This window comes from Dermochelys coriacea, chromosome 10 (genome assembly GCF_009764565.3).
Source record: "Dermochelys coriacea isolate rDerCor1 chromosome 10, rDerCor1.pri.v4, whole genome shotgun sequence".
Taxonomy (NCBI): domain Eukaryota; kingdom Metazoa; phylum Chordata; order Testudines; family Dermochelyidae; genus Dermochelys; species Dermochelys coriacea.
Window position 1 is genome coordinate 76,830,512 of NC_050077.1, and position 24,522 is coordinate 76,855,033.

At 41.1% G+C, this 24,522-nt stretch overlaps 1 protein-coding gene across 1 annotated transcript in view; it reads right to left on the bottom strand.

The window, feature by feature from the left end:
- Positions 1–24,522, bottom strand: part of IGF1R (insulin like growth factor 1 receptor) — a 290,123-nt gene that overhangs the window by 57,140 nt on the left and 208,461 nt on the right. Inside the window, 4 exon segments of the mRNA XM_038418287.2 lie at positions 5,050–5,071; positions 5,074–5,193; positions 6,815–6,960; positions 10,192–10,504. Of these exon segments, the coding sequence (XP_038274215.1) occupies positions 5,050–5,071; positions 5,074–5,193; positions 6,815–6,960; positions 10,192–10,504 (601 nt within the window).

Sequence of the window (24,522 nt, forward strand, 5' to 3'; positions counted from 1 at the left end):
GAGCAAGCGCGTGCGAGCATGGAGGGTATGCGTCTCTGCATCCATACAGTGCCTGCCCACTGGGGCCCAGATCCCTGACCAGGGGTTTTAGGCACCATCACAATAGAAATATTGCGAAACAAACAAGCAAACAAATTAGGGAATAGCATATAAAAGGCATCATCAGAAGACAGACATTTTTAAACTGGTTTACGAGCCATTCAAATTTAAATCAAACTCTCCCATTATTTTAGAATATTGCCCCCAACAAGCCACAGCGTAACAAAACTTTTGAAATCAGCAAATAACCAATATAACAACAATTTTGGTACCTTCTCCTTTATTTCTACTGTATCTGCCTGATGGGACTTTCAAACAGAAAAAATGGGGTTTATAATCAAAGCACCAACAGGCCCTTCATTATGCAGTACGGCTATAAATCTGTACACTGTAGATGAGCTAGAAGCAGCTCTACCAAGAACTGAGTCTCCGTTGGGAAATTCATAAAGGAAGAAACTAGAGATATTGCTTTATTGTGTTTAATTTAAAGTGTGGGTTTGGATGTAATGTGCCATGACACTACTTTACCCAATGGCAGTCTTTGGGGTGTTTTGCTCTCCCTTAATTAGCAGGGGAATCAGTGGGGCACTTGAGCCCCTATGTAAATTCAACCTGTCATGCCCCATTCTCTACCTCCCTTTTGAAGGGTCACTTATTGTAGAAGTCTCTGAAAAAGCATCAGTTTCTTCATAACGGCTCTTTAAACTAAAACAAAGAGAAACAACCCCTATAGGAGCCATATTTTTTTTTTTCTGTGCCACAGCTTTACCACTGAGCTATAAATAGTAGTAACTTCTAGAAATATCCCTTCTGCCATGGCATGAATATATTCTGATGCAGTGCAATGGGCCAGGCGGTTTCATTTTGAAGTTTAATATAATGTTAAGTGGTAAATGCAACTTTCACCTCTAGATGACCGTTGCCAGTTCAGCTAACCTGGCACTGATTGAAAGTTACCTAAGGCTGTTCAGCAGTCTAAGAAAAATGAACTGGGAGGGTCTTAGTGTCCATTTCTAAGTTGACAAGAGTCTACAAGCCACCATTGCAATTGGTACCCTTGACTGCAGCTTTAGGAGAAAAAAGGCCAGAGGCAACAAAAGGAGATTGCACTGCTCACCCCCTCATCCCCACAGGAGAAAGATAAATGACACTGGAAGAAAGTCCACCAGGCTGGGCTCCCAAGAAAAACCCCAGGGACCAGGTTCCCCCTGATCTCAGCACAGGGCTCTCCACTGAGATAACCTATGCCAATTTATGTAGTTAGTCCTGTAGCTCAAGCTGAAGTTCAGGGTTCAAACTCTACTAATGTGGCAGGATGGGGGAGCTGTTACAGCTGCCCATAGAATTTATTTCTACCTTTGAAATGATCATACAAAAAACTATGATCAAATGATCTTACTTATGTTGGAAAGCCAAGCTCTGAAAAGTAAGGAAATAGTTTCAGTGGCCTGTGTAACCTTAATTCAGTCCCTTGGACATAAGTAGTATGACACAGTCTTTAATGACATGACAATTTTGTCCACAGGACCCTGTCTCATTCAGTGCACAGGATCGACAATGCTAAGGGAATGAATCAGGGCAGTGTCACATACGAAACCATTTGTAGGACTTGTTCTTCATTTGTGGCAGAAGCTGGAAGGTGTGTACCTATTATAGTGCCAGGAGACAGCAGGTGTAAGCCCACTCATAGCTAACAGCCTTCCCCTTCACCAAGAGGGAGGGGCTAGTGAACCCAGGCCACAAGTAATTGTGGGGGACAACAAATGAAAAAAACAGGGGCAGGTGTGAAAGTCAGAAGGTGAAAATCAGGTGATCAGATGGGGACACTGAACAGAGAACCCCCAACAGCACCCACTGTTCCTCAAAGGCATCTAAAGAGTCAGTGGACTCAGAAGAACTCTGCTAGGAGGTGTGATTGAACAAGGAATAGAAATATGTCCCTGCTTTTGCAGAGTACGCTATCCCCAATCCAACTTCCTCCTTCTGGTGTAATGGATGGCCATCTTGGCCAGCTCTAGAAGGAGGTTGAAGAGGAGGTCCTGCAACTTAGTGCAGCCATGGGAAGGGGGTACCAATATCAGGAAGTGCGGAGAAAACTGCAGCCAGAATCTCAGTAAGAGGATCTAGAAGAGGGGTTGTAACCTGATGCACTCTACCTAGATGTGTACCAGGGTCTCCCTCTAGCTGCAAAAAAGACAGATGTTGGGGGAGTCTGAACTGTGCTAGGTACATGCCTGTGCTCCTGGCTCCATGAAGGAACTGCCAACTAATATACTCAACAGGCTGGGGGACCAGAGTGGATTATAGACTGTCCTACCAGCATTCCTTGCCCTCCTGAGGTGGCAACAGGTCCAGCTACCTGTGTTGGGGCAGGTCACAAGGATGAGGAGGTGGATGGTGTGAAGCATGAGTGCATACAGATGTTTCCTGGGCATGGTTCAGAGGTGGACCAGCTGGATGGCATTCAGATGAGTTAGTTTGCATGACTGGGGCGGCCAAGGAGGTGCATGGGGCAGGAGCCCGATAACAAGTCCAGAGGGCTAGGAGGTGAGAGGGAGGCAGGGAGCACCATCCCACAGGACCCGTGCTGGAAGGTGTGCAGTGAAAGTGGCAGAGGACAAAAGGATGATTTGGTGGTTAAGGCACATGAATGCCATAATGGAGAACTTGGTTCTAACCCTGTCTCAGTCAGAGGCTTCCTATGTGATTTACACCATACATTTTGACAGGTGGCCACTAACTGTGCATTCCTCATCCTCTAGCTTCGGAGATCGAATCCTGGCTCTGCTACAGATTCACTATGTTGTCTCAGGCAAGTCTGTTTCAGTTTTCCCATTTGTTATAGGTGAATAAAGCTCATATCGTGCAGCAGAGGGAAATTCACTGTTTATGAGGCCCTCGGATACTAGGGTGACAGGCACCCCTAGAGAAAAAACTATGAGCAAATGAATAATTGCAAGCTCTGTATGATGATGATGAAGGAAAAAGACAGGGTTTACAAATTGAATGACAAGAATAAAAATTTGAACAGCTGGCCTTTTTTCCTCAGCACTACGCACAGAATGAGGGAGGGGTCCTGTGGGGGGAAAAAAGAGTCTGTGGTCATGTAATTAAAGAATGTATCATAATGCATCTTACCTCAGCACAAGGGGGCCGAATTAAGGTTGCACAGGAAACCATGAAAGCGAGGAAACAACAATAAAAGGGCTTCACTTTGCAACCTTAATGTTCTTTCAATACAATTTTTGTATGTATTATATGCAGTGCTGGCAGCGACTGCTATAGTTAGGGCAGTCTAACAATTCCCATTTTAAGACCCTCTTTTCAGTTTCTTTTAACGCTGCCCAACTAGCTGTTTGAGCTGAAATTTTCATGCAGGGTTGTCTGCCTTAAGCTGAATATTTTTGAACAATTATTTTTCAGATTGCGACAGTGCCTCAAATGTGTAAGTACTTTCTAAAACAGAGGAAGACCGTTCCTGACCCAAGCAGCATGCAATTGCAATAATTCCTTAGCGTGGATCAATTTTGCTTCCCACATGCACCCCTATTTTCCTCTCTTCTAAGTTGCACTGTTTGTTTTTCCATTGTGAAATCAGGCAGACAGAATTAATAAAACCTGAATCATAGCACTGATGCTTCTTTCCTATCAGTTATGCTTGCTGACATATGAGATTCCAGAAACATAATTACTACCGAACTTACTTACTAAAAGAAAGCAAAAACAAATTTATAATTGGAGTATCTGCTTGAGTATGCCACATCATAAGTATCTGAAAGAGCCTTGTTCTAGGCAAAGTGACAAGCCTCTTGGATTTGCAATTAGAAACATGTTTTTTCAAAGAGCCAAATGTTCTTATTGAAAAAGACAGTGTGCTTTTCAAGTGTAGAATGAAGAGCTGCCCTTTAACTTGCTCTGTCAGATGGTGGAATTTTAAGAATTTAAGACTGACCAAAAAGTAGCCTGAGAAAGAGAGGGAGGTTGTGAAGAATCCCTTATGCTGTAACTTTATCCTGTCAGGGCAGATAAATCAGAGACACACAACCTTTCCCATGACCTTCCCACCACCTTTTCCTAAATGATTTTCCAAAATTCTTATTTTACTGGATCTCTCATTAGCAAGGAAGGCTCAATTTCTTCTCCAGAGTGTTGTTTTGAACTTGGGAAGTTACTTAATTTGGGGAGAGAAAGGGAGTGCAGCAATTTCCCAGAGGAACATCATCCCCCTAAGCATCTCAAACTAAAGTTTTGCAGGAGCTAAACCTACCTCTGCTCTTTCAGCACCTACCTTCAGGGGTGAGGATGGTAGGTGGTGTTTTAGATAGTAATTGCATGATGTGCTATTAAAAGCATATTACACAGAATATTACAGAATAAGGAAAAATCCACAATGTTTATCAGCAAACTTTTCAGTGGCTCATGATTACTTTAGAGGCTCATATTTTGTTTCTCTGGCTCCAGATAAGGAGAATTAGTTTCAAGTTAGTATTTTGAGGCTAGCTCACTTATGTGCAGTTTCCTGCTACACAAGCTAGTTTCAGCCGCACTCCCTTATCTTGCAGCTAGTGACCTGTTATCTTCTTCCAATTGACATTCCATAGACCTCTCTTAAGGATACAACACTAAAACTGCAATGCCAAAAGAGCAATGACTTCTGAAGATGTTCATTTCTGAATGCACTTGAGCATCAAAAAACAGAACATGTCTAATATAACAGAAAATGATGCTTACAAATGTACATCTCCCTAAAAAATCTCTCTACAAGAGAAAGCAGCTAGCAGGGCTACCATAAATATATCTTTAAAAACTTCATCCCAGTACTTGCTTGCAAGAGGATCAAATGAATGATTGTACAATGGTTGTTCAGTAGGAGACAAATACTGCACATTACTGGAGGTGAAGACTAAATAGATGGTAACAAAATATTCATGGTCAGACTTATTTTCCATGGCTTTCTGTGAAAGCAAAGCTGCCTCTACAAATATTAATTCATTGTATTTGAACACTTACCCGTCCAACTGTTCCTCTCCAAAATATATCGCAGATTCTTCAAGAAAGAGAGGGAGACTAGTGCATGGGAATGGCGGATCTTCACATACCCAGTTACTGTTTCTATCAGACCCATAAAATTCTCCAGCTCAGAAGCAATATTGTCTACATTAAAGAAAAGGAAATTCTAGTTCATACATGTTTATCTCAGCATTTTGTTCAATGCATGGTTAGCATATCAGAATAAATAGTTATTACATTCACTGCTTTTGCAAACAAAATCAAGATTCATCTTGCTGGAGACCAGCACGTATCATTATTTACCTATGCAGGCAGACAGGTGGAGCACAAAACAAGGCACTATCAAAACTCCATTTATAACTTTCTTACTGATACGCTTTCCTTTACATGAATATTCCATACTAGTGCCAATACCAAATTCTGAGCTTTCAACAGCCAACCTTTTGGCAAGACTGAAAAGACTCGTATGCAGTTGTAAATTTAGGCATCTGTGAAACTGCAACTGCTGTTACTCTCGGTGACAGAGGTAAAGCTCATTCATTAGATCAGGCTGAAATGATCAACTGAAGAGCCTGGCATCAGACTGAAGGTTAAGAGAAGCCCCACAGAGATATAGTATTATTCTCAACTAACAGCAAGGATACTAACCTCCAAAGCACAGGACTTCACTGGCAATTTAAAAAATAGAGTAGATATAACTACATCATTTAAGCAGCCATTGCTCCTAGAATATTGAAGCAATGAAGGTAAAGCCATAACATCTTCATGGAATTAGGCTGACTCAGAGTCAGGTTTTCTCCAGCTTGTATAATAGTTACATGGTAGTTGTGTAGGAGGCACTCTCCAAAATGGGCAAGGACCGTGGAAGCCGGGTGTTTGCTCTTTGTGCAGGACACTAACGTTTAATTAAGTTCTGTGTGCACAGCAGTACACCCTGGATATCATGTGGCCAGTTAATCACCTGAAATAACTTGGGACGGTGTAGATTAGGAATACTCTTCAATTCTTTGAGATAATATCTAAGCATTAAACTAGACACAACTTGCGTCACTGTATAGTACCCAGGAATAAAATCAATTACTCCAGAGGATGGGTGAGCTGAATGGGTTAACTTAAATAAAAGTTCTTCAGACCATCTCCCTGCAGAAGTTAAGATTCTACTTAAACATGTGAAACACATAATTAAAACAATTCACATACAACCGTTTCCAACCCCCTTGGTTAGTAGAAGCAACCCTGGTATTCATAGGCAATTCATTCTAGCACAGGCATAAAAATTCAAGGCACTCCACCCCACACACTCCTTTGACTGCATAGGGAGGTATATTTCAAACCACCAAGTTTACAATGGTTTTTAAAGCTCAGCATCTGTTGGAATTTTCCCAGCTGATGAATCACTGCTTTGACAAATCGTATCCAGAGTTCATTTATGTTAAGACACGTACCAGATATGACCAACACAGTAATAACAAGTGTTGGGCAGAGCAGTGTTAGAACTTAAACAGGGGTTTTCATTATCTCATGCATGAGGAGGAGAGCTTTGCCACTGACTAAATACCTGGTCTACAGACATGCCAGAGAATGCTGCCATGTTGAGGATTCCAGCAGAAATCCTTAACACAGCTGGAGCGCCATTAAAAAGCAAACAATCCTCTTTAGGACCCCGCTTAAGAGATTGGGGGGGGGGGGGGAGATATACTTGAAGAGAAAATCGAAAGTTAAAGGACCCTCATCGAAGGCTCCACTCAGGAGGAATGTTACTTACTCCCACGGCGAATGTTAATAAGCAGATTCCCCTTGAGGACGGTGCATCCCTGCAACATCTGTGCTGATGTGACAGAATCAATGGTCTTTGTTTTCTCTTCCTCACAGATTTTTGGACAAGGCCCTTCGCAGGGGCTGCAGAACATACTGTTGAGAAGGAAGGGAGACCAGAAATAAACAAAAACACATGGTTCTCAATCCACAGTAGACTGCTGCTGCATTGTGTGGAAAGCAAGAACTTCTCTATCTGCAACCTAACAAAACACAAATCTCTCAAACTGGGAGGAAAGTTGCCATTTTTCAGAAGAGGCCCAGCAGAAAAGCAAATATTTCATGCACCCAGGACTCCATGGGTTCTATGAGCAGTCATGACCCTCATATATAAGTGCCCTAGGGAAAATGGTTAGAGAAATCTGCTAATGAGGTTATTGTCCTAATAAAACAGTGTCACAATTTGGATTTCAAAGGTGGTACCAAAGGACTGGAAAAACTGCTGTAAGGTGCAACTGAGCACAAAACAGAAACCTCAATCTCACCACTCTATCAGTTGCACAGAATAGGCTATTCCTAGTCACTTCCCGTCCTAAACTGTTCTGTAGTGTTAATTCTACAAGCCCCACAGCTAGCTGTTAAATTGCTGCCATATTTCACCATCCTGGTGGCTGCAATGGAGTGGTGAGTAACAGGACTCCCCCCCCCCACAGTCTGTAAATCAGGTTATGAAATGCTGTGGGACCCCTCTGGATGAAGGGCATTCTAAGTGCCCTGCTCTGCTACCAAAATTAGGCTGGAGTTTTGGAAATTAGGCTAAGGTGGTAAGCCTCCAGTACCTGATTCCCTTAGGCACCTTTGGAAAACTCAAACCTCAGCATGCATATGTAAGAGCTAAAGAGAGAGAGACAATTCCACAGTGACCTCCTATTCCAGCGCAGGCCTGCTGAAATAGCTCAATACTAAAACTGGGGCGAGGGCCGGAATGTGAGCATTTACATGAATTCTCCTCCACCCCTTCTCACCAAAGTTTCAAGTTCAGGTCTAGCAAACAGGAACCAAAACAAGGAGAGCTCTATCGTAGGCACTATCCCTCTACCAACCTCAATACGTACGAATGAGCTGCCACCACTGTGACAGTATGGGATTGTTCTTCCTTTCAGATAAAATATAACCATCATTCTTTGTTTTATTTCACCACTTTTCCATCTTGCATTTGTACCGGTGACTTTTAACTTATATTCACGTTACATCTTTTGGGGGGAGCACGGACGACAAGCAAAGGAAAAAAGAAAAGGATACTTGTGGCACCTTAGAGACTAAAAAAATGTATTAGAGCATAAGCTTTCGTGAGCTACAGCTCAACCCAGCTCTGAAAAGGAAGGCCATTGACAGCACACTGGTAAACATGAATTTGTTATTCGTTAACTAAAGGGTAACTGAACCCACTTTCTTCTTCAGCTTGGAGAAACATGTGCACTGATGTAATGGAAGAAAGGAGCTTTCATTTCTTAATCATGAGCTCCTATTTCAAACGCTACAGAATAATGCGCCTAAGAGCTGAAGACGTGCAAGAGGCATTCAACTAAGGGTACAAAGAATGCTAGAAACTCCTCATTTGCAACTGTTGGTTAATACCAGCTCTGGGAAACTGGGGGACAAAACATTCACTGGCCTTGAGTTATGCCTTTCCGCCTTTGCAGCTGAACACAAAACTATGATAAGATAAGCTGTGTCTATACTGTTTTATGAGAGTGTTTTTAAACAGCCACTACTAGAAGCTCAGGCCAGACAGCAGGGAAACAGTTTCTCAGGTAAACATCTGGCTTCAAGCTAGCAAAGAGTAACGCTGTTTGCATCTAAATGGGAACTGGAAATTTTCCTAGGAAGATGTTTGTTTGGACGATACTCTCTCGTTCTCTAGCTTTATAAAGCAAATAGTGGAGATTTCCACCCTTTGAACAAAATTAGCCTGCACAAATAAAGGTAAAACTACGATACAGACCATTTATATGGAGACATTTTTCAATGCAGTACTGAGAATTCCTCTATATTAGTAATTGCTAGGAAATAACAGTTCTTAGTGCCATTGGGTTAATGGGTGGGCAACTAAGATTGTTGCCTTGCCCACTGGCAAAGTGAGCAAACCAACAACATATCTATCACTCCAAGTTCTTTAAATTCCAGGAATATGAACAACAAAAATCAGAGTAATATTCCTCTAAAAAACAGTTCCCTACAACAGTCAGTCAAAAATACCAAATTCACGGCCATGAAAAACACGTCAAGGACTGTGAAATCAGACCTCCCCTATGAAATCTAGCTACTGGAGGGGAGAAGACAGGGTAGGGCTGGGTGCGCCCCAGCCAGGGTCTCTACCATGCACCGAGCTCCAGCTCCTAGTCCTGGCCAGGCTGGAAAAGGATGGGATTTCCTCTTCCCCTGCATGGTCGCTCTTGGGGCGAGCTCAGAGGTTCCCGGAGGTGGGGATGCGTCTCATCTTCCCCGTGCTGCTGGGAGTGCCCCAGCCAGGGGCTCCTAACTGCTAGTCCTGGCTGGGCTGGGGAGGGACAGGACCTTCCTCCTCCCCTACACAGCTGCTTTGGGAAGAAGGAGCGGAGGGAAATCTGACCCACCTTTGGCTATCTCCCCCAGCTGCAGGAAGCTCAGCTCTGGAGGCAGCAGAGAAGTGAGGGTGGCAATGCTGCAACCCCCAATAACAGCTTTGCAACCCCAACGATCCCCTTTTGGGTTGGGACCCCCACGGTTACATCATCATGAAACTGCAAATGTAAACATCTGAAAATGTGAAACTGACTCATTTAAAACTCTGGGCCATGAAATTGACCAAAATGGACTGTGAATTTGGTAGGGCCATAGTCATAAAATAGCATGGCAGCTACTGTATTACTTCTCTGAACTGAGGTAGTGTTGGCATTTTCCAGGAAAAACCTGGTGAACCAGAAAATGCAGAGACCTAAAGGCTGCAATGAACGTGACTGTACATAAGAGACGTGCACAGAAAAGAACTGTCAGTGAACAACCAGTTAACATGAGAAATAAAATACTTTTACAATCTGCTCTGTGTGGCAATGCTCTCCAAGAGCAGAATCTCCTTTCTGTTGATTACTGGCATCTCTTCAACATCTCCATCCCGCCCACCTTATTGCCATTTTCACTGTGCTATTGTCTAGTTTAAAGGCCTCATCCTCATGGTGTTGACCGTACTCTATCTCCACTGATGTCAGAGGGAGATCAAGATTCTCAGCACCACCTGGGATCAGGCCCTTAGACAGTTAATGCCATGGAACTGGGGGATTATCTTTCTAAAACCACGCAGGGAATTATATGAATAATAATGCAAGCTTGTGTATTTATTTCCTTTACCTTTGGCTCCCGTTGCGTATGAATCCAGAAGGACATTCTGCCATGCACTCGTCATTGTGGATCACAAACTTCTCATAATCACTTATCTCTGTAGCAGGGACTTTGGAACAGAAGTCTCTAGTTACGCAGCGCCAGCCTTCAAACTTGTAGGTGTTTGGTGGGCAGGTGGGCACGCAGATTCCTTCGTAGTAATAATTGCGGCAGGCCACACAAGCCGTGTTGTTGTCGGGTGCAGTGCAGCTCCCCAAGCACTCGGGATGGCAACATTCATTTTGGTCTGTGCAAGCCCGTTTGCCACAAGCGCTGGGGCACACTGCAAAGACAGAGCAAGGGAAGATTGAACAACTGGCCTTTTAAAAATAGAGAGAGATTAAAAGCAGCAATGTAAACACTCTGTGAGCTCATATCCCCTTGGGTCTAGAGCAACGTTTGAAAATTTTGACACTTGGGAGGCTGGCAAAGTAAATTTCATTTTCTCAGAGTTTTCAAGTCGCCTGGAGATATCTTTCTCCCAGATTTACATTAAAATATGAGCCAGTGAAGTAATGAGGAAAACTGTTGAAAGCAATGTCAACATAAGGATAACAGAAACAACTGAGGACTGGAACCCATTTGATAGCCCTGGTATTATGGTTACATTTTTGAGTGCTGACTTATTGTCTTTGAGAGGGTTTTTTGTCTTTCCAATTAGTATTTCAAACTGGTCTTTTATTGGCAACAAAAAAGCTCCCTTTAAACAACTTAATTACATTCATACAATAATGCACTGCTATACTGCAGCACACATGGCTAGGTTGACCCCACTGTAGCATCCCTATGTTGCTTATGTATGCAGAATTGGATTTAATAAAGTACAGATGCTACACATCATATATGGTGGAATAACAGACTTCTTAATTTTTCCCCTGAAGAGAGTACACTTCCACCCTATCTACAAATATCGACTAGCAGGACATAAATTTGCGAAAGCATATTTATTTAAAACTCATTAATCTGTAGGTGTGGGCACTGGGTTTGGAAAAAATGAACAAAAAGCAGGACCTTCAAGAGACAGACTTACTATTGTTACATCAAAAGAAGCAGCAGCATTTATATTTATGTAACAACATTTTGATTACAATGTTTTATGGCCTTTTAGCCATGCTAGCTACATGCCAGAGGCTCTGTAAACAAACACAAGATAGGAAATCTGGTTTTCATTAGGTAACTGTTTTCCACTTTCTAACTTAGCTAAAAAACAGTATCAGGAACAGCAGCATAAAACAAAAGTTTCAGTAGTAGGACTGCAGTGGGGCCCAAGCAAATCAACACAAGAAACTTTAACCAAACTACATGACTAGAAAGCGTACAACCAGACACACAGAGAACATTGTACGCGAACATGGATGCAGCATACACCCAACAATAGATACGGAGAAATTCCCAAGATGATGTACTAGATTCTACTCCATCCTGTATATTTCTCTCTTTTCCCCCTCAAATCTGCTGCACATTCTACTTGGCTGTAAATTAAACTACAGTTTATTTAGGAAGAGAAAACTATATTCAATCCATGCAGGATAGTTCAGAATTTATTTTTTCCTAGAGCTTTGCACAAAACATGATCTGTGAAACTTTATCTGCAAATGTTCAGCTTACAAATAAAGATGTTTTACCATATTGAAAAATGTCTGAACCCAAGAGGTGATCTCACTCTTCGATTGTATGTACTTTGGGATAAGAGGTCATGTTTTCCAACGTGTTTGTACAGAACCCACCACAATAGAGCCCAATCACAACTGGAGCCACTGGGCACAACTATAATATAAATAACAAACAACAATACAAAATAAAAATTTGTTGTACAACCTCTCACTTATTTCTTCAGAATTTAGACACTGTATGCCAAGCCCTGGCTATGACGAAATATGTACTGTCAGCTTTAATGTACGGTTCTACTCTGAAAAGTTTATCTGTAATAGTGGCATTGTGGGATCCCATGTTTATACTCTCAACGGTCTCTGCATGAAATATGCCCAAGTTTACAGATTTCCCCCCCCCCCAATTGCCAGACCTAAACATTTAGCCTGGGATCCGAGGGCCAAGCTGGGTTCTTTCTATTTCATGAATTAGCAGCAGTAATACTGATTCTTCAGGGAAAATTCTATCCTCACTTATTACCAGTGTAACCTCGGGGACTGTCTATACTGGCACTTTACAGTGCTGAAGCTCTCGCTTAGGGGTGTGAAAAAACACCTCCCTTGAGAGCAGCAAGTTTCAACCCTGTAAAACGCCCGTACAGACAATGCACCATCACTGGGAGTTGCCCCCTCCCTGGAGGTGGTGTTTTTGTTTTTTTGTTTTTTGTTTTTTTTTTTTTTTTTTTAACAGCTCTGGGGGAGCTCTCTCCCAGCGCTCTGCTGTGACCACACAAGCCACGTTAAAGCACTGCCGCAGCAGCATTTGCGTGTTGCCAGTGTAGACTAGCCCCCTAGTCTTCAAGTTATGCTCTCTGTGATACCCATTGCTTTCAATGGGTTTCCAAAGGAGAAACAAATGGGAACTTAGTAAACTTGCTGTTGACGCTCAGCATCAGAAAAAGTCTTACTGGCACAATGGCTCTGCAGTGCTAACAGGAATAAAACACAGTAAGAATGTATTTTAGTCGCTACGCAGGCAGGTAGGACTCAATACATACAGAGAGATGTGTCATTTTTACAGTCACCTTTCAAAGTTTAAAAAAAAAACAAAAAACAGACAGACTTCAGTACAAACGTGACCAGCAAAATGGTATTTATAATGAAAATGCTGATGGGGACTTCACTACAGGGGAGCTTGTGGACACCAATAAAATTAGCATAAGAAAGCTGACTATGAATATCTCAATGGAAGGTACTCCTTAAAATGGTATTTCAATTCTGCCTAAATTACACTGTAAAAGGAAAGGAGTACTTGTGGCACCTTAGAGACTAACAAATTTATTAGAGCATAAGCTTTCGTGAGCTACAGCTCACTTCGTCGGATGCATTGTACTGTAAAAGGGAACTTCAATTCTGTATATGCAATATTTCTGACTCCAGACCAAAATGTATCCCACAATAGATTCCTCTTAAAAGAAAGGACAGCGATGAAGAGACCATTATTGATAAATGATGCAAAACCTTTTAATACACCCAAATATGTATTTTCTGCAGGGAAGACAAATAAAATAATTGCCTTACACTAAAAGGTAAAAACAAGAAATGAAAAAAATTACTACTCGTGTACACTGACTGTAGATGAAATATATACAGTAAAACCGCAGGGTTACGAACCCCTCGGGAATGGAGGTTGTTGAGAACTCTGAAATGTTCGTAACTCTGAACAAAATGTTATGGTTGTTCTTTCAAAAGTTTACAACTGAACAGTGACTTAATACAGCTTTGAAACTTCACTATGTAGAAGAAACATGCTACTTTACCTTTCTTTCTTTCTTTCTTTTTTTAGTAGTTTATGTTTAACACAGCATTGTACTGTATTTGCTTCCCCTCACCCAATCTCTGCTGCTGCCTGATTCGTACTTTTAGTTCCAAAGGAGGTGTGTAGTTGACTGGTCAGTTCATAACTCTGAGGTACTACTTTAACTTGAACAAGGACAAAAGCCTGTGGTTTCTGGAGTGGTGTAAATGCAACACCGATGCCAGCCTTGTTAGAGACTGCTGTAAACTGTGCCTCATTTTAATGTATATAAATATTAAGAGTATTCAGGATTATTGAGGGAGTTCTTGAAAAACCCCAGGCCATATGGCTCATCAGCAGATGGAATGCTGTTCAGCGTGGGTGCCAAAACTTAGATTTAGTGTGTTAACTAGATTTCCAGTTCACAATCCTGCTAAGAAAAAACGCCTCCGTGACTAAAGTTCATGATTAGATTTATCAAAGCATTGCCACATGATTTTTGTTCTTAATTGGACAGAGACATTTACCAAAAACAAAGGCTGTTGCATAAACAGTGCAGATAAATATAGTATAAAGAGGTCTAAATTATTTCACTCCAGGGGAAGACCTTTTCATTTCCTCAGTTCTTCTGACATTCATGGATAAACTAGCATATGAACAGGATTCCCCCCACATCTCATAGCTGACCCACCGAACCTTATCAATGAAGGCGATAGCTGAAGCATGCAAAACCACACAAATGTACAAGACAAAGATGTAAATAGTAACACGGGTATACAAAGCTGTGTTACATAATTTTTAATCTGACAGTGTTTGTTAAAAAGTTTTTTTTTTTTTTTAAAAAAAAGCAAGTTTTTCAAACTTAACATGACTGGAAAGAAAAATATAGTAAAACATTAACTAAAATTGGAAGTTTTTAAAGACGAATTTGTCAGATGGCCAGAAAGCTACGATTCCATAACCAAGAGAGCAACTTTGGCTAAAAGCCCATCCTAATTCAGTGGTGAAAAGAACGTAGCAATTCGAAACAAAAAATACGACTGGGGGAAAAGAAGGAAGGGATAGCATTCAATATTAATTGAAGAGAGAGAATCTAAAGACATCAGGGAAAAATCCACAGCTGGCAGGATGAAGGACAATAAAAAAAGAAAAGGAGTACTTGTGGCACCTTAAAGACTAACAAATTTATTAGAGCATAAGCTTTCGTGAGCTACAGCTCACTTCATCGGATGCATTTGGTGGGGAAAAAAAAGTTGTTTTTTTTCCCCCACCAAATGCATCCGATGAAGTGAGCTGTGCTCACGAAAGCTTATGCTCTAATAAATTTGTTAGTCTCTAAGGTGCCACAAGTACTCCTTTTCTTTTTGCGAATACAGACTAACACGGCTGCTACTCTGAAACCTGTCAATAAAAAAAGAGTGTTTGTTGTTTGTTTGTTTTTTTTAAAGTATATTGGGAACAAAAGCTGTAGCAATGTAGGGTGACCAGATGTCCCGATTTTATAGGGACAGTCCTGATATTTGGGGCTTTTTCTTATATAGGTGCCTATTTCCCCCCATCCCCTGTCCGATTTTTCACCCTTGCTATCTGATCACCCTATAACAGTGTTTCCCAAACTTGGGATGCCGCTTGTTCAGTCCCTCAGCCCACACCACTTCCTGCAGCCCCCATTGGCCGGGCACAGAGAACCACGGCCAGTGGGAGCCGTGATCGGCCGAACCTGCGAACACGGCAGGTAAATAAACCAGCCTGGCCCGCCAGGGGCTTATGCTGACGGGCCGCGTGCCAAAAATTGCCAATCCCTGGTATAGTCCCACCAGTAGCTGGAGATGGCAAAATTGTTGTTAATGATGCATAAAAGGAAGAGATGTTCCATAAATATTTGTGTTTGGAAAAAAGGAGGAGAAAATACTTGGATCACATGAGGATGAAATGCTTTCCAGTCCATTAGTAACTAAGGAGAACATAAACATCATCTGCTAAAAATAAGCACGGTTAAATCAGCAGTCCTGGACACTTGCACACAAGATTACTAAAAGAGTTGGCTAAGGAGAATTCTGGCCAGCTGATATTAATTTATAATAAATATTGGAATACCAGGGAAATTAAAGATGATGGGAAAAGGGCTAATGTTGTGCCAATATTTAAAAATACCAACAGGAGGCTGGTTGAAATAAATAACCTGAAATCAACAATGGGCAAAATAATGGAAAAACTGATCCAGGATTCAATTGATAAGGAATTAAAGAGCACAAGTATAATGTCAGTCAAAATGATTTTATGGAAAACAGGCCTTGGCAAACAAACCGGATTTAATTCTTTGATGAGATTACAAGTTTAGTCGATAAATGTAACTGTGTACATGTCATATACTCATAAAAATTTAGGGGTCACAGTAGACAAACAAATGAACATGAGCTCCCAGTGTGGTGCTGTGGCAAAACAAACTAGTGGGATCCTTGAATGTAGAAACAAGGATAGTGAGGAAAAGTAAGGAGGTAATTTTACCTCTGTATACAGCATTGGAGACACCAATACTGTTTACAGTTCTGGTGTCCATATTTTAAAAGGAGATGTGGAAAAATTCAAGAGGGTACAGAACAGAGTCGCAAAAATTATCTGAGGTCTGGAGAAAATGACTCAATGAGAGAAAGAGCTCAATCTCTGCTGAGCTTATCCAGAAGACGATGGCAAGATTATTTGATTAGAGTGAATAACTGCCTTCATGGGAAGGAAAATACTGGGCACTAAACAGCTCTTTAATCTAGCAGAGAAAGGCATAACGTGAACCACTGGGCTGGAAGCGAGAGCAGACAATATCACATTAGGAATAAGGCACTAATTTTAACATGGATTAATCACTGGAACAAACTACCAAGGGAAGTGGTGGATTCACTGTCTCTTGATATCTTCAGATCAAAACTGGATGACTTTCTGGAAGACATGCTGGAACCAAATACAAGTTACTAGGCTCCATGCAGAGGTAACTGGGTGAAATTTAATGGTCTGTGATATGCAGGAGGTCAGACTACATGTTCTAATGTTCCCTTCAGGCCTCTGTGAAGTACTTGAGTGATGCATTAACTTATTGTCAGCCACTTAATTGGGGTCCCTAGTGTCCAACCTCCTGTAATAGGTTTTGTTTCAAGTCATGACACCTGTTAACAGCAAGCCACCCTGCTCCTCCTTAACTCCGAAAAGAATTCTGCAACCAATATACCTGCTGTGTGAACTGCTAAGCAGCCAGCACACTTCCCAAAATTGGAAAGCTTTTGGAAGAGAAAGCCAATCTACTCCCAAAAAATGCCGTAAAATACAGAACTTTGGTACAGAACAAAAAGAATCACAGTAAATGTTTACTTCTCCTAGCCTTTCCCTTTCACTCAAATAAATTTGAGAGAAAAGGCATTTCCAAGTTAACAAATGCATGAGTTTTTCTAAATACTGTCTAAATATTCTGATCACTATGCATACAACATGGAATTGACACCACTCAATTTAAAGTTACTTGTTCAGTGAACAACTTCTATTTACACCTATTGGGGAATTACTTTACAGAAAGCCAAAAGAAGTTATAAAACATTCTGATTTGAGGATTCACCACTCCCAACCAACCCACGCCCAAAAAAAAACAAATGAAAAAACCAGACAGATACAAGGTTGGAAAAATCCTCAAGACACACAGCTTAGCACACTACTCTTATTTAAAAAAAAAAAAAATAATAAAAAAAATTAACGCAGCTCCTTTTTGGATTGTTTAGCTTTTTAAAAGTAGCAGTAAGTTCTCCGACATCCAATATCTCAAGCTTTTTGAAGTGTACACTAAGCTAAAGCTCTCAGAGATCACTTTCTGAGAGTTCTGACATCATGGCTGTTTTACAGTTTGGACAGACTAAGTGTTCTTATCATTTCCAAGACGCCATGACTTCAGCACTGCTGAAATAGAGCAATCGGGTGAACAAACAGTCACAGGGAGTGAAACGCAGCAAGTGGAGGAAGACTGCTTGGCAAATGCAGGCCCTAGCCTCTGCCAAGGCTGGCGTCATGCCAGCTGCACGCAGGACAGCAGAAGGTTGCCAAGTGTAGGATAAGTATTTTTTTTTAAAGATTCTTTTTCTCCTTGTAAAATGATATTCAATCCTTCCTTTCTTTTCTCTCTCTTTTTTTTTTTCAATCCATCAAAGAAAGAACAAGAATGTAGTTTTGAACAGGGACTGAGGAGGAAAGAACATTTTATCCCAAGCAACCGTTGTAAAGATTAGCTGTCAAAAATCTATCAATCAGACAGAAAGGCAGGTAGTTTTGAATGTTAATTTCTATAAATGACAGGGTTTAAAAAAAACAAAAAACCCAGCATTAACTTTAGAGAGAGTTTTCAGAGTGTTTCAAAGAAAAACTGGCTTTTAAATGTAGCAAAAAGAGCACTTGGGAGACATTCGTGCCTTTTACCTGGTGTGGTAGTAGCTAACCAGAGATGACAGAGACATTACCCAGAAAACCCACTTCCAGTGATTCACAATGAGGGCTGAATCTCAAATCTAACATGTAAATAAGTCGATATTATATACACACAACATGTTCCAGCACAAAAACATTGGTACAGCATCTCCAGAAGAGGCAATATTTTTGCTTTAAATAGCTATGCAACATCATGATCTGGTTACAGCAACACACTTTTTGCCTTGTTAATTTTTTTTTCCTTCACCAAAGTAACTAAACCACACACTTGTCTCCGGAAAAATCCACAGAAAGGGAACTGTCACAACACCAGGCACCCATATGCTGAACAGCTTCCTTTCCTTTCCGGTAAGTAAGGCACAATTCAACACTGTCTGAAATTACCTGCCAAGGTCTATTTAAAGGTTTCTCTCAAAACCATGCTGTTGCTATGAATTATGAGTGATTACCTCCTCCCTCTTCAAATCCCCAGTTTGCATACAACCGTCTCCACTTGCAAAATATTTGGAACAGTCCATACAAACTCTAGGCCAAGTAGTAAGATGAGGGCATTCAGTCTAGAGCCTCTGAGTTATATCTGACTCAACTTCATTCCACTGAGAACCATATGTTTCTGTGTTTATGTTCTAGTTGTTACCAGCATGATTTTATCCTACAAACCTTTTTAAGGATTTTCAAACTATTCTGAAGTTGTCCCAGACAACACTTTCCTCCTCCTGCCCCAGTTCCATTTCAGTACAACTACATCCAGTCGCCTTCTGTGCAAGGTTGTTTTGTCAGAGTTATAATGTGCCCTATGACCTGAATAAAGCATGTATATGCATGGAAACATCCAAAATCCCCACAAATTATCAACTTCTGAGCAGAAGCAGTCTGAAATACACACACATTCACATTCCCTTTAAAAGCAATATTTAAAAAAAAAATCAAATATTCAACAACAGTAAGCACGCTGGAAAGTTGAACACCCTTTATGGCCAACAGCAAAACCATATTAAAAATTATTTGGGTTGCCCCTGTAGCCTAATGGAAGTGCTCAGATCCAATTATAGATTCCAGTTTCTCTTTCTCTATATAAAAGAAGTGGAAGAGGAACTGGATATAGGGTTTAAAAAAGTCTAGCATCACTCAACAATAAGATTTTTTCTTTAAAAGAGCTCCAAGTTCTCCCTTTGACTACAAGTACAATATGGCAGCCATGAATCCAGGCCAATGGTGTGGAGAGGAAACGTGCATTATCTGAAATTCCATTCATTAGCATGAACATCTTGCCAGAACTGCTGCAAAGATACATGCACTACCCTGCACATTGTCACCAATGTCACTCATAGTTCTCCTAAATGATGATATCTTCCCTTCCCCTCTCAGTAGTTTTTAGTAATAAGGTAACTTCAAAGGGTGTAGTCATCAGATAATCATGCCTTTGAGTAATCGGAGGCTGTTTGCTATGGCTCGTAATCCCACAAAATCTCACAAAAACAATATCCTTCATCTTGCCTAAAATAAAGGACAGTTAGCGGGGGGGGGGGGGGGGGGAGAGATTACCACTAGCGGAATGACTGCGATGACTCTGTTAGCTTGCTTTTCTAGCAGACTCTCTAGTTCCTCACCACAAACCCACATCAAACCTGCTACATGGGAAAGACATCAGGCTTCCAAGCTACAGTAAGAAACGACACGTGCCTGTTAATCCCATTTTATTTTGTCTGAGTGACCAGAGTCTTCAGGCACACTAGCTGGCATAATAAACCTACCAACCCCTTGGGAATCCCACAAGTGAGATATTTGGAGTTGTTACGAAGTTCCAGGAACGGTACGGCAACTCAGCTCATATTTACAAACTGAAACGAACTGAAATCTAAGTGATGAAAATAGCTATTACACGACAGTCAGAAGAAACCAGTATGTAGCACAGTTGCTCAATTTCCCCCCAAATATGTTATATCCAGTGACCACCTTGGTACAAACAAGACTTAACAATGAAAACAGGCAGCATGAGTTGCATTCTCTTTCAAAACAGTTTATGTTGCCCAATAAGTAGGGTGACCAGACAGCAAGTGTGAAAAATCAGGACGGGGGAGAGAGGGGGTGTTATAGGCTTCTATATAAGAAAAAGCCTCAAATATAGGGACTGTCCCTATAAAATCGGGACATCTGGTCACCCTACCAATAAGGCTGACAATGGCATGCATATGAGAGAAAGAAAAAAAAAACTAGTCACTTCCCATGCCAGGACAAATCAGTACCCACATAAAATGAACCAAGGCACATATGCAAGCATATACTAGGTTTCCTTGCCAATTCTACTCTATCTACAATACAGGGAAACAAGTTAGTTGGGAATGTTTTATGTTGACTGCTACACTGCTCTATACACATTTCTTCCACAAGGAAGAGTGAAATTTCCTACTGAAAAGGTGAGCCAGAACACTAACCAAGACATCAGCATGGATGAAAACAGGACTTTGTACAAAGAGAAACCGATACTTAACCTCATGGGAAAGCTGCTCACAATTCGATTTAAAATCTACTAATACCCCTAAATAAACATCTGAAATTCCAGAAATGACTCAGGAACTGTGGACTCAGAATGGGTGGCTAACTCCCAGATACACCAGAGACATGCCCAAACAGTGCAAGGGAAAAAAATGACTACAGCAAAACATCTCTAAACTGAACTAAACAAGCTGAAGGGTTCATGAGGAAAAAAGGATATCATTTATTGGGATCCAAGTTGAAAGCAACATATATTTGTGGGGTTCTACTTTTTTGAAGTAAAGATTTGTCTGACTTTCTTTCAAATGCTGCAGGTGGCAAGAGACACTATTTCATGAATATATAGCAAGCAAACAGAATATAAATCAGTCACCAGTTGGCAAAATCCCAGCTGGAGAGAGGATACCACTCTCATTCCAGATTTATTTTAAAAGGAGGAAGAGGGCTTTGAGAACATTATCAAACTGACCTAAATTATGTAGTTCTTTTGATACTAGGAAGAAAAAAATGTTATATTGTAGAGAAAAGGTCAGCAACTCAGACATTCTCTACTGCTTTCATTTCAGAGCATTCACTGCATTCATGAACAGGAGTAAGATACGCTAATGGACTTAATCTTTATGGAACTAAGTGACATAAATGAAGTTTGATACAATTTAGAAAGTGACAGATTTCCTCTGGGGGAAAAACCAGGAATAATGCCAACTACTGTATAAGTGAGAGAACTTTCAATAAAACTACAAGTGTATATACACCATGAGGGTGTATATGTTACAAAGATTTTATTGTCATGCAGCTGAGATAGCCACATTGATAACAGCACTCCTGTTCATTTGGCGTGTGACGAGAATAAGGACAATAGAGAGTATCAGAAAATAATAGTAGTCAAATTTGTTTTAGGTACCACCGACATAGCAACTTTTTTTTTTAAAACTTGGCCACTAGTTTTACTAGTGGAACGGTGGGGTAAAAAGCTGGCTTGATATCTCAGAGTTACCAAATAAGTTGTCTTCAAAACGAGACGCAAGATGTGAAAGACCCAGAGAGAATATCAAGGAGAGAGAGAGTTTGTTTTCCTAAATTTAATTATAAATTGCTGCTGGTCTGTAAGGAGAGAATTACATTTTCAGCTATAAATCATCCATGTGATGCGGACGTAACTGATATACAAACTGGTGCGAGCTTTTACAACACTTAAGGAGAAAAGAATGTACCGAATAACATGGACATGTATAGAAAATATTTCCCCTTAATTGCAAGAAATGGCAAGAACGGTGACCATATCTTATGGGAAATAGAAGGCTGAATTCTTGATAGTCATGAAGAATGACGTAAGAGTGGCCATATGGGTCAGACCAATGGTCCATCTAGCCCACTATCCTGCTTTCTGACAGTGGTCAGTGACAAATGATTCAGAGGGAATGAACAGAACCGAGTAATCATCAAATGATCTATCCCGTGTTGTCCAGTTCCAGCTTCTGGCAGGCAGAGAAAGATAGAGCTATTTCTTGAATGAGTTGGGGAATAATTTTCTGTTCTTAATCTTGCTTCCATTATAAATATAGACAAAGAAGAAAATCACCCTGTGTTCACAAGATCTTCAAGCAATCTGAATACAATATGTTGATAGTTTCTTCATTCTTTTTTAATATAAATTCACTGGCATAGATGACAGAAAGAAGAGGAGGGAGAAAACTGTTGAAATTCTATAATCAGAATGAGTATATTCTCACACACTAAATTGTTGTGGATTGAACTGGTCCAGTAGGAGAAAGGACAAGAATTTGAATTTCCTCCTCAGACTTAATGCCATTCTTCTAACTTTACGGTCCTTAACTGTGGCTGTTTGAGTTGTTTAAGTAGGGTCTGTTTCTCCATCCTACAAAACTTAAAGAAAGACATCCCTGCTCCAGTCACACTGTCTGGAGTGGCTCAGTACCATGAATGCCTGCCTAAGGGCAGATACCCCAAACTGGTGGTATGTTCTATAATTAGATTTCACCAACCTAGAATCAAATGTGAACTCCTGAATCATCATATCAGTCTTACCACACTGTTACAAACAGTCCGCTGAGACTCTCCAGTCTATTTCACATTTGGGGACAATGTATACCTTCAAATCAGCGGCACTGAGATGGGAACCCGCATGGCCCCACAGTATGCCAACATTTTTATGGCTGACTTAGAACAATGCTTCCTCAGCTCTCGTCCCCTAATGCCTCTACTCTACTTGTGCTACATTGATGACATCTCGTCATCTGGACCCATGGAAAAGAAGCCCTGGAGGAATTCCACCATGATTTCAACAATTTCCATCCCGCCATCAACCTCAGCCTGCATCAGTCCACACAAGAGATCCACTTCCTGGACACTACGGTGCTAATAAGCGATGGTCACATAAACACCACCCTATATCGGAAACCTACTGATCGCTATTCCTACCTACATGCCTCTAGCTTTCATCCAGATCACACCACACGATCCATTGTCTACAGCCAAGCTCTACAATATAACCGCATTTGCTCCAACCCCTCAGACAGAGACAAACACCTACAAGATCTCTATCATGTATTCTTACAACTACAATACCCACCTGCTGAAGGGAAGAAACAGACTGACAGAGCCAGAAGAGTACCCAGAAGTCAACTACTACAGGACAGGCCCAACAAAGAAAATAACAGAACGCCACTAGCCATCACCTTCAGCCCCCAACTAAAACCTCTCCAACGCATCATCAAGGATCTACAACCTATCCTGAAGGATGACCCATCACTCTCACAGATCTTGGGAGACACGCCAGTCCTTGCTTACAGACAGCCCCCCAATCTGAAGCAAATACTCACCAGCAACCACACAACACAACCACTAACCCAGGAACCTATCCTTGCAACAAAGCCCGTTGCCAACTCTGTCCACATATCTATTCAGGGGACACCATCATAGAGCCTAATCACATCAGCCACACTATCAGAGGCTCGTTCACCTGCGCATCTACCAATGTGATATATGCCATCATATACATTGGTCAAACTGGACAGTCTCTATGTAAAAGAATAAAGGGACACAAATCAGACGTCAAGAATTATAACATTCAAAAACAAGTCGGAGAACACTTCAATCTCTCCGGTCACTTGATTACAGTCCTGAGAGTGGCTATCCTTCAACAAAAAAAACTTCAAAAACAGACTCCAACGAGAGACTGCTGAATTGGAATTAATTTGCAAACTGGATACAATTAACTTAGGCTTGAATAGAGACTGGGAGTTGATGGGTCATTACACAAAGTAAAACTATTTCCCCATGTTATTTCTCCCCCACCACCTCACCCCCAACTGTTCCTCAGATGTTCTTGTTAACTGCTGGAAATGGCCCGCCTTGATTATCACCATAAAAGGTTTTCCTCCCCCCTCCCCGCCCCCTTCCTGCTGGTAATAGCTCATCTTAAGTGATCACTCTCCTTACAGTGTATGATAAAACCCATTGTTTCATGTTCTCTGTGTGTGTATATAAATCTGCCCACTTTATTTTCCACCGAATGCATCCGATGAAGTGAGCTGTAGCTCACAAAAGCTTATGCTCAAATAAATTTGTTAGTCTCTAAGGTGCCACAAGTACTCCTTTTCTTTTTGCCAGTCTATCCTGCCACTCAGGCAAGACAGACTTAGTAATAATTGTCACTTCCACCAACAATCTCTAAATATTCAGGTTGCTTCCAGTCCCAGGAGACCAGTCACTTATCCCAGGTCAACTAGTCTTATATCAAAGACAACACCTATAACCAGTTCTGTAATAAACTAGAACAAAGAACTAAAAACATTATTTGCAGGTTAAAGCAAGCAAACATATACATACCAGTGAGTTGCCATCTAAATGCTAAGAATGACAGAGCTGCAGTGACCTGTCAATTTGAAATGTCTTTCAGGGCAAACCCAGGGTTGACTCTGGGGGATCTCTTGCTTC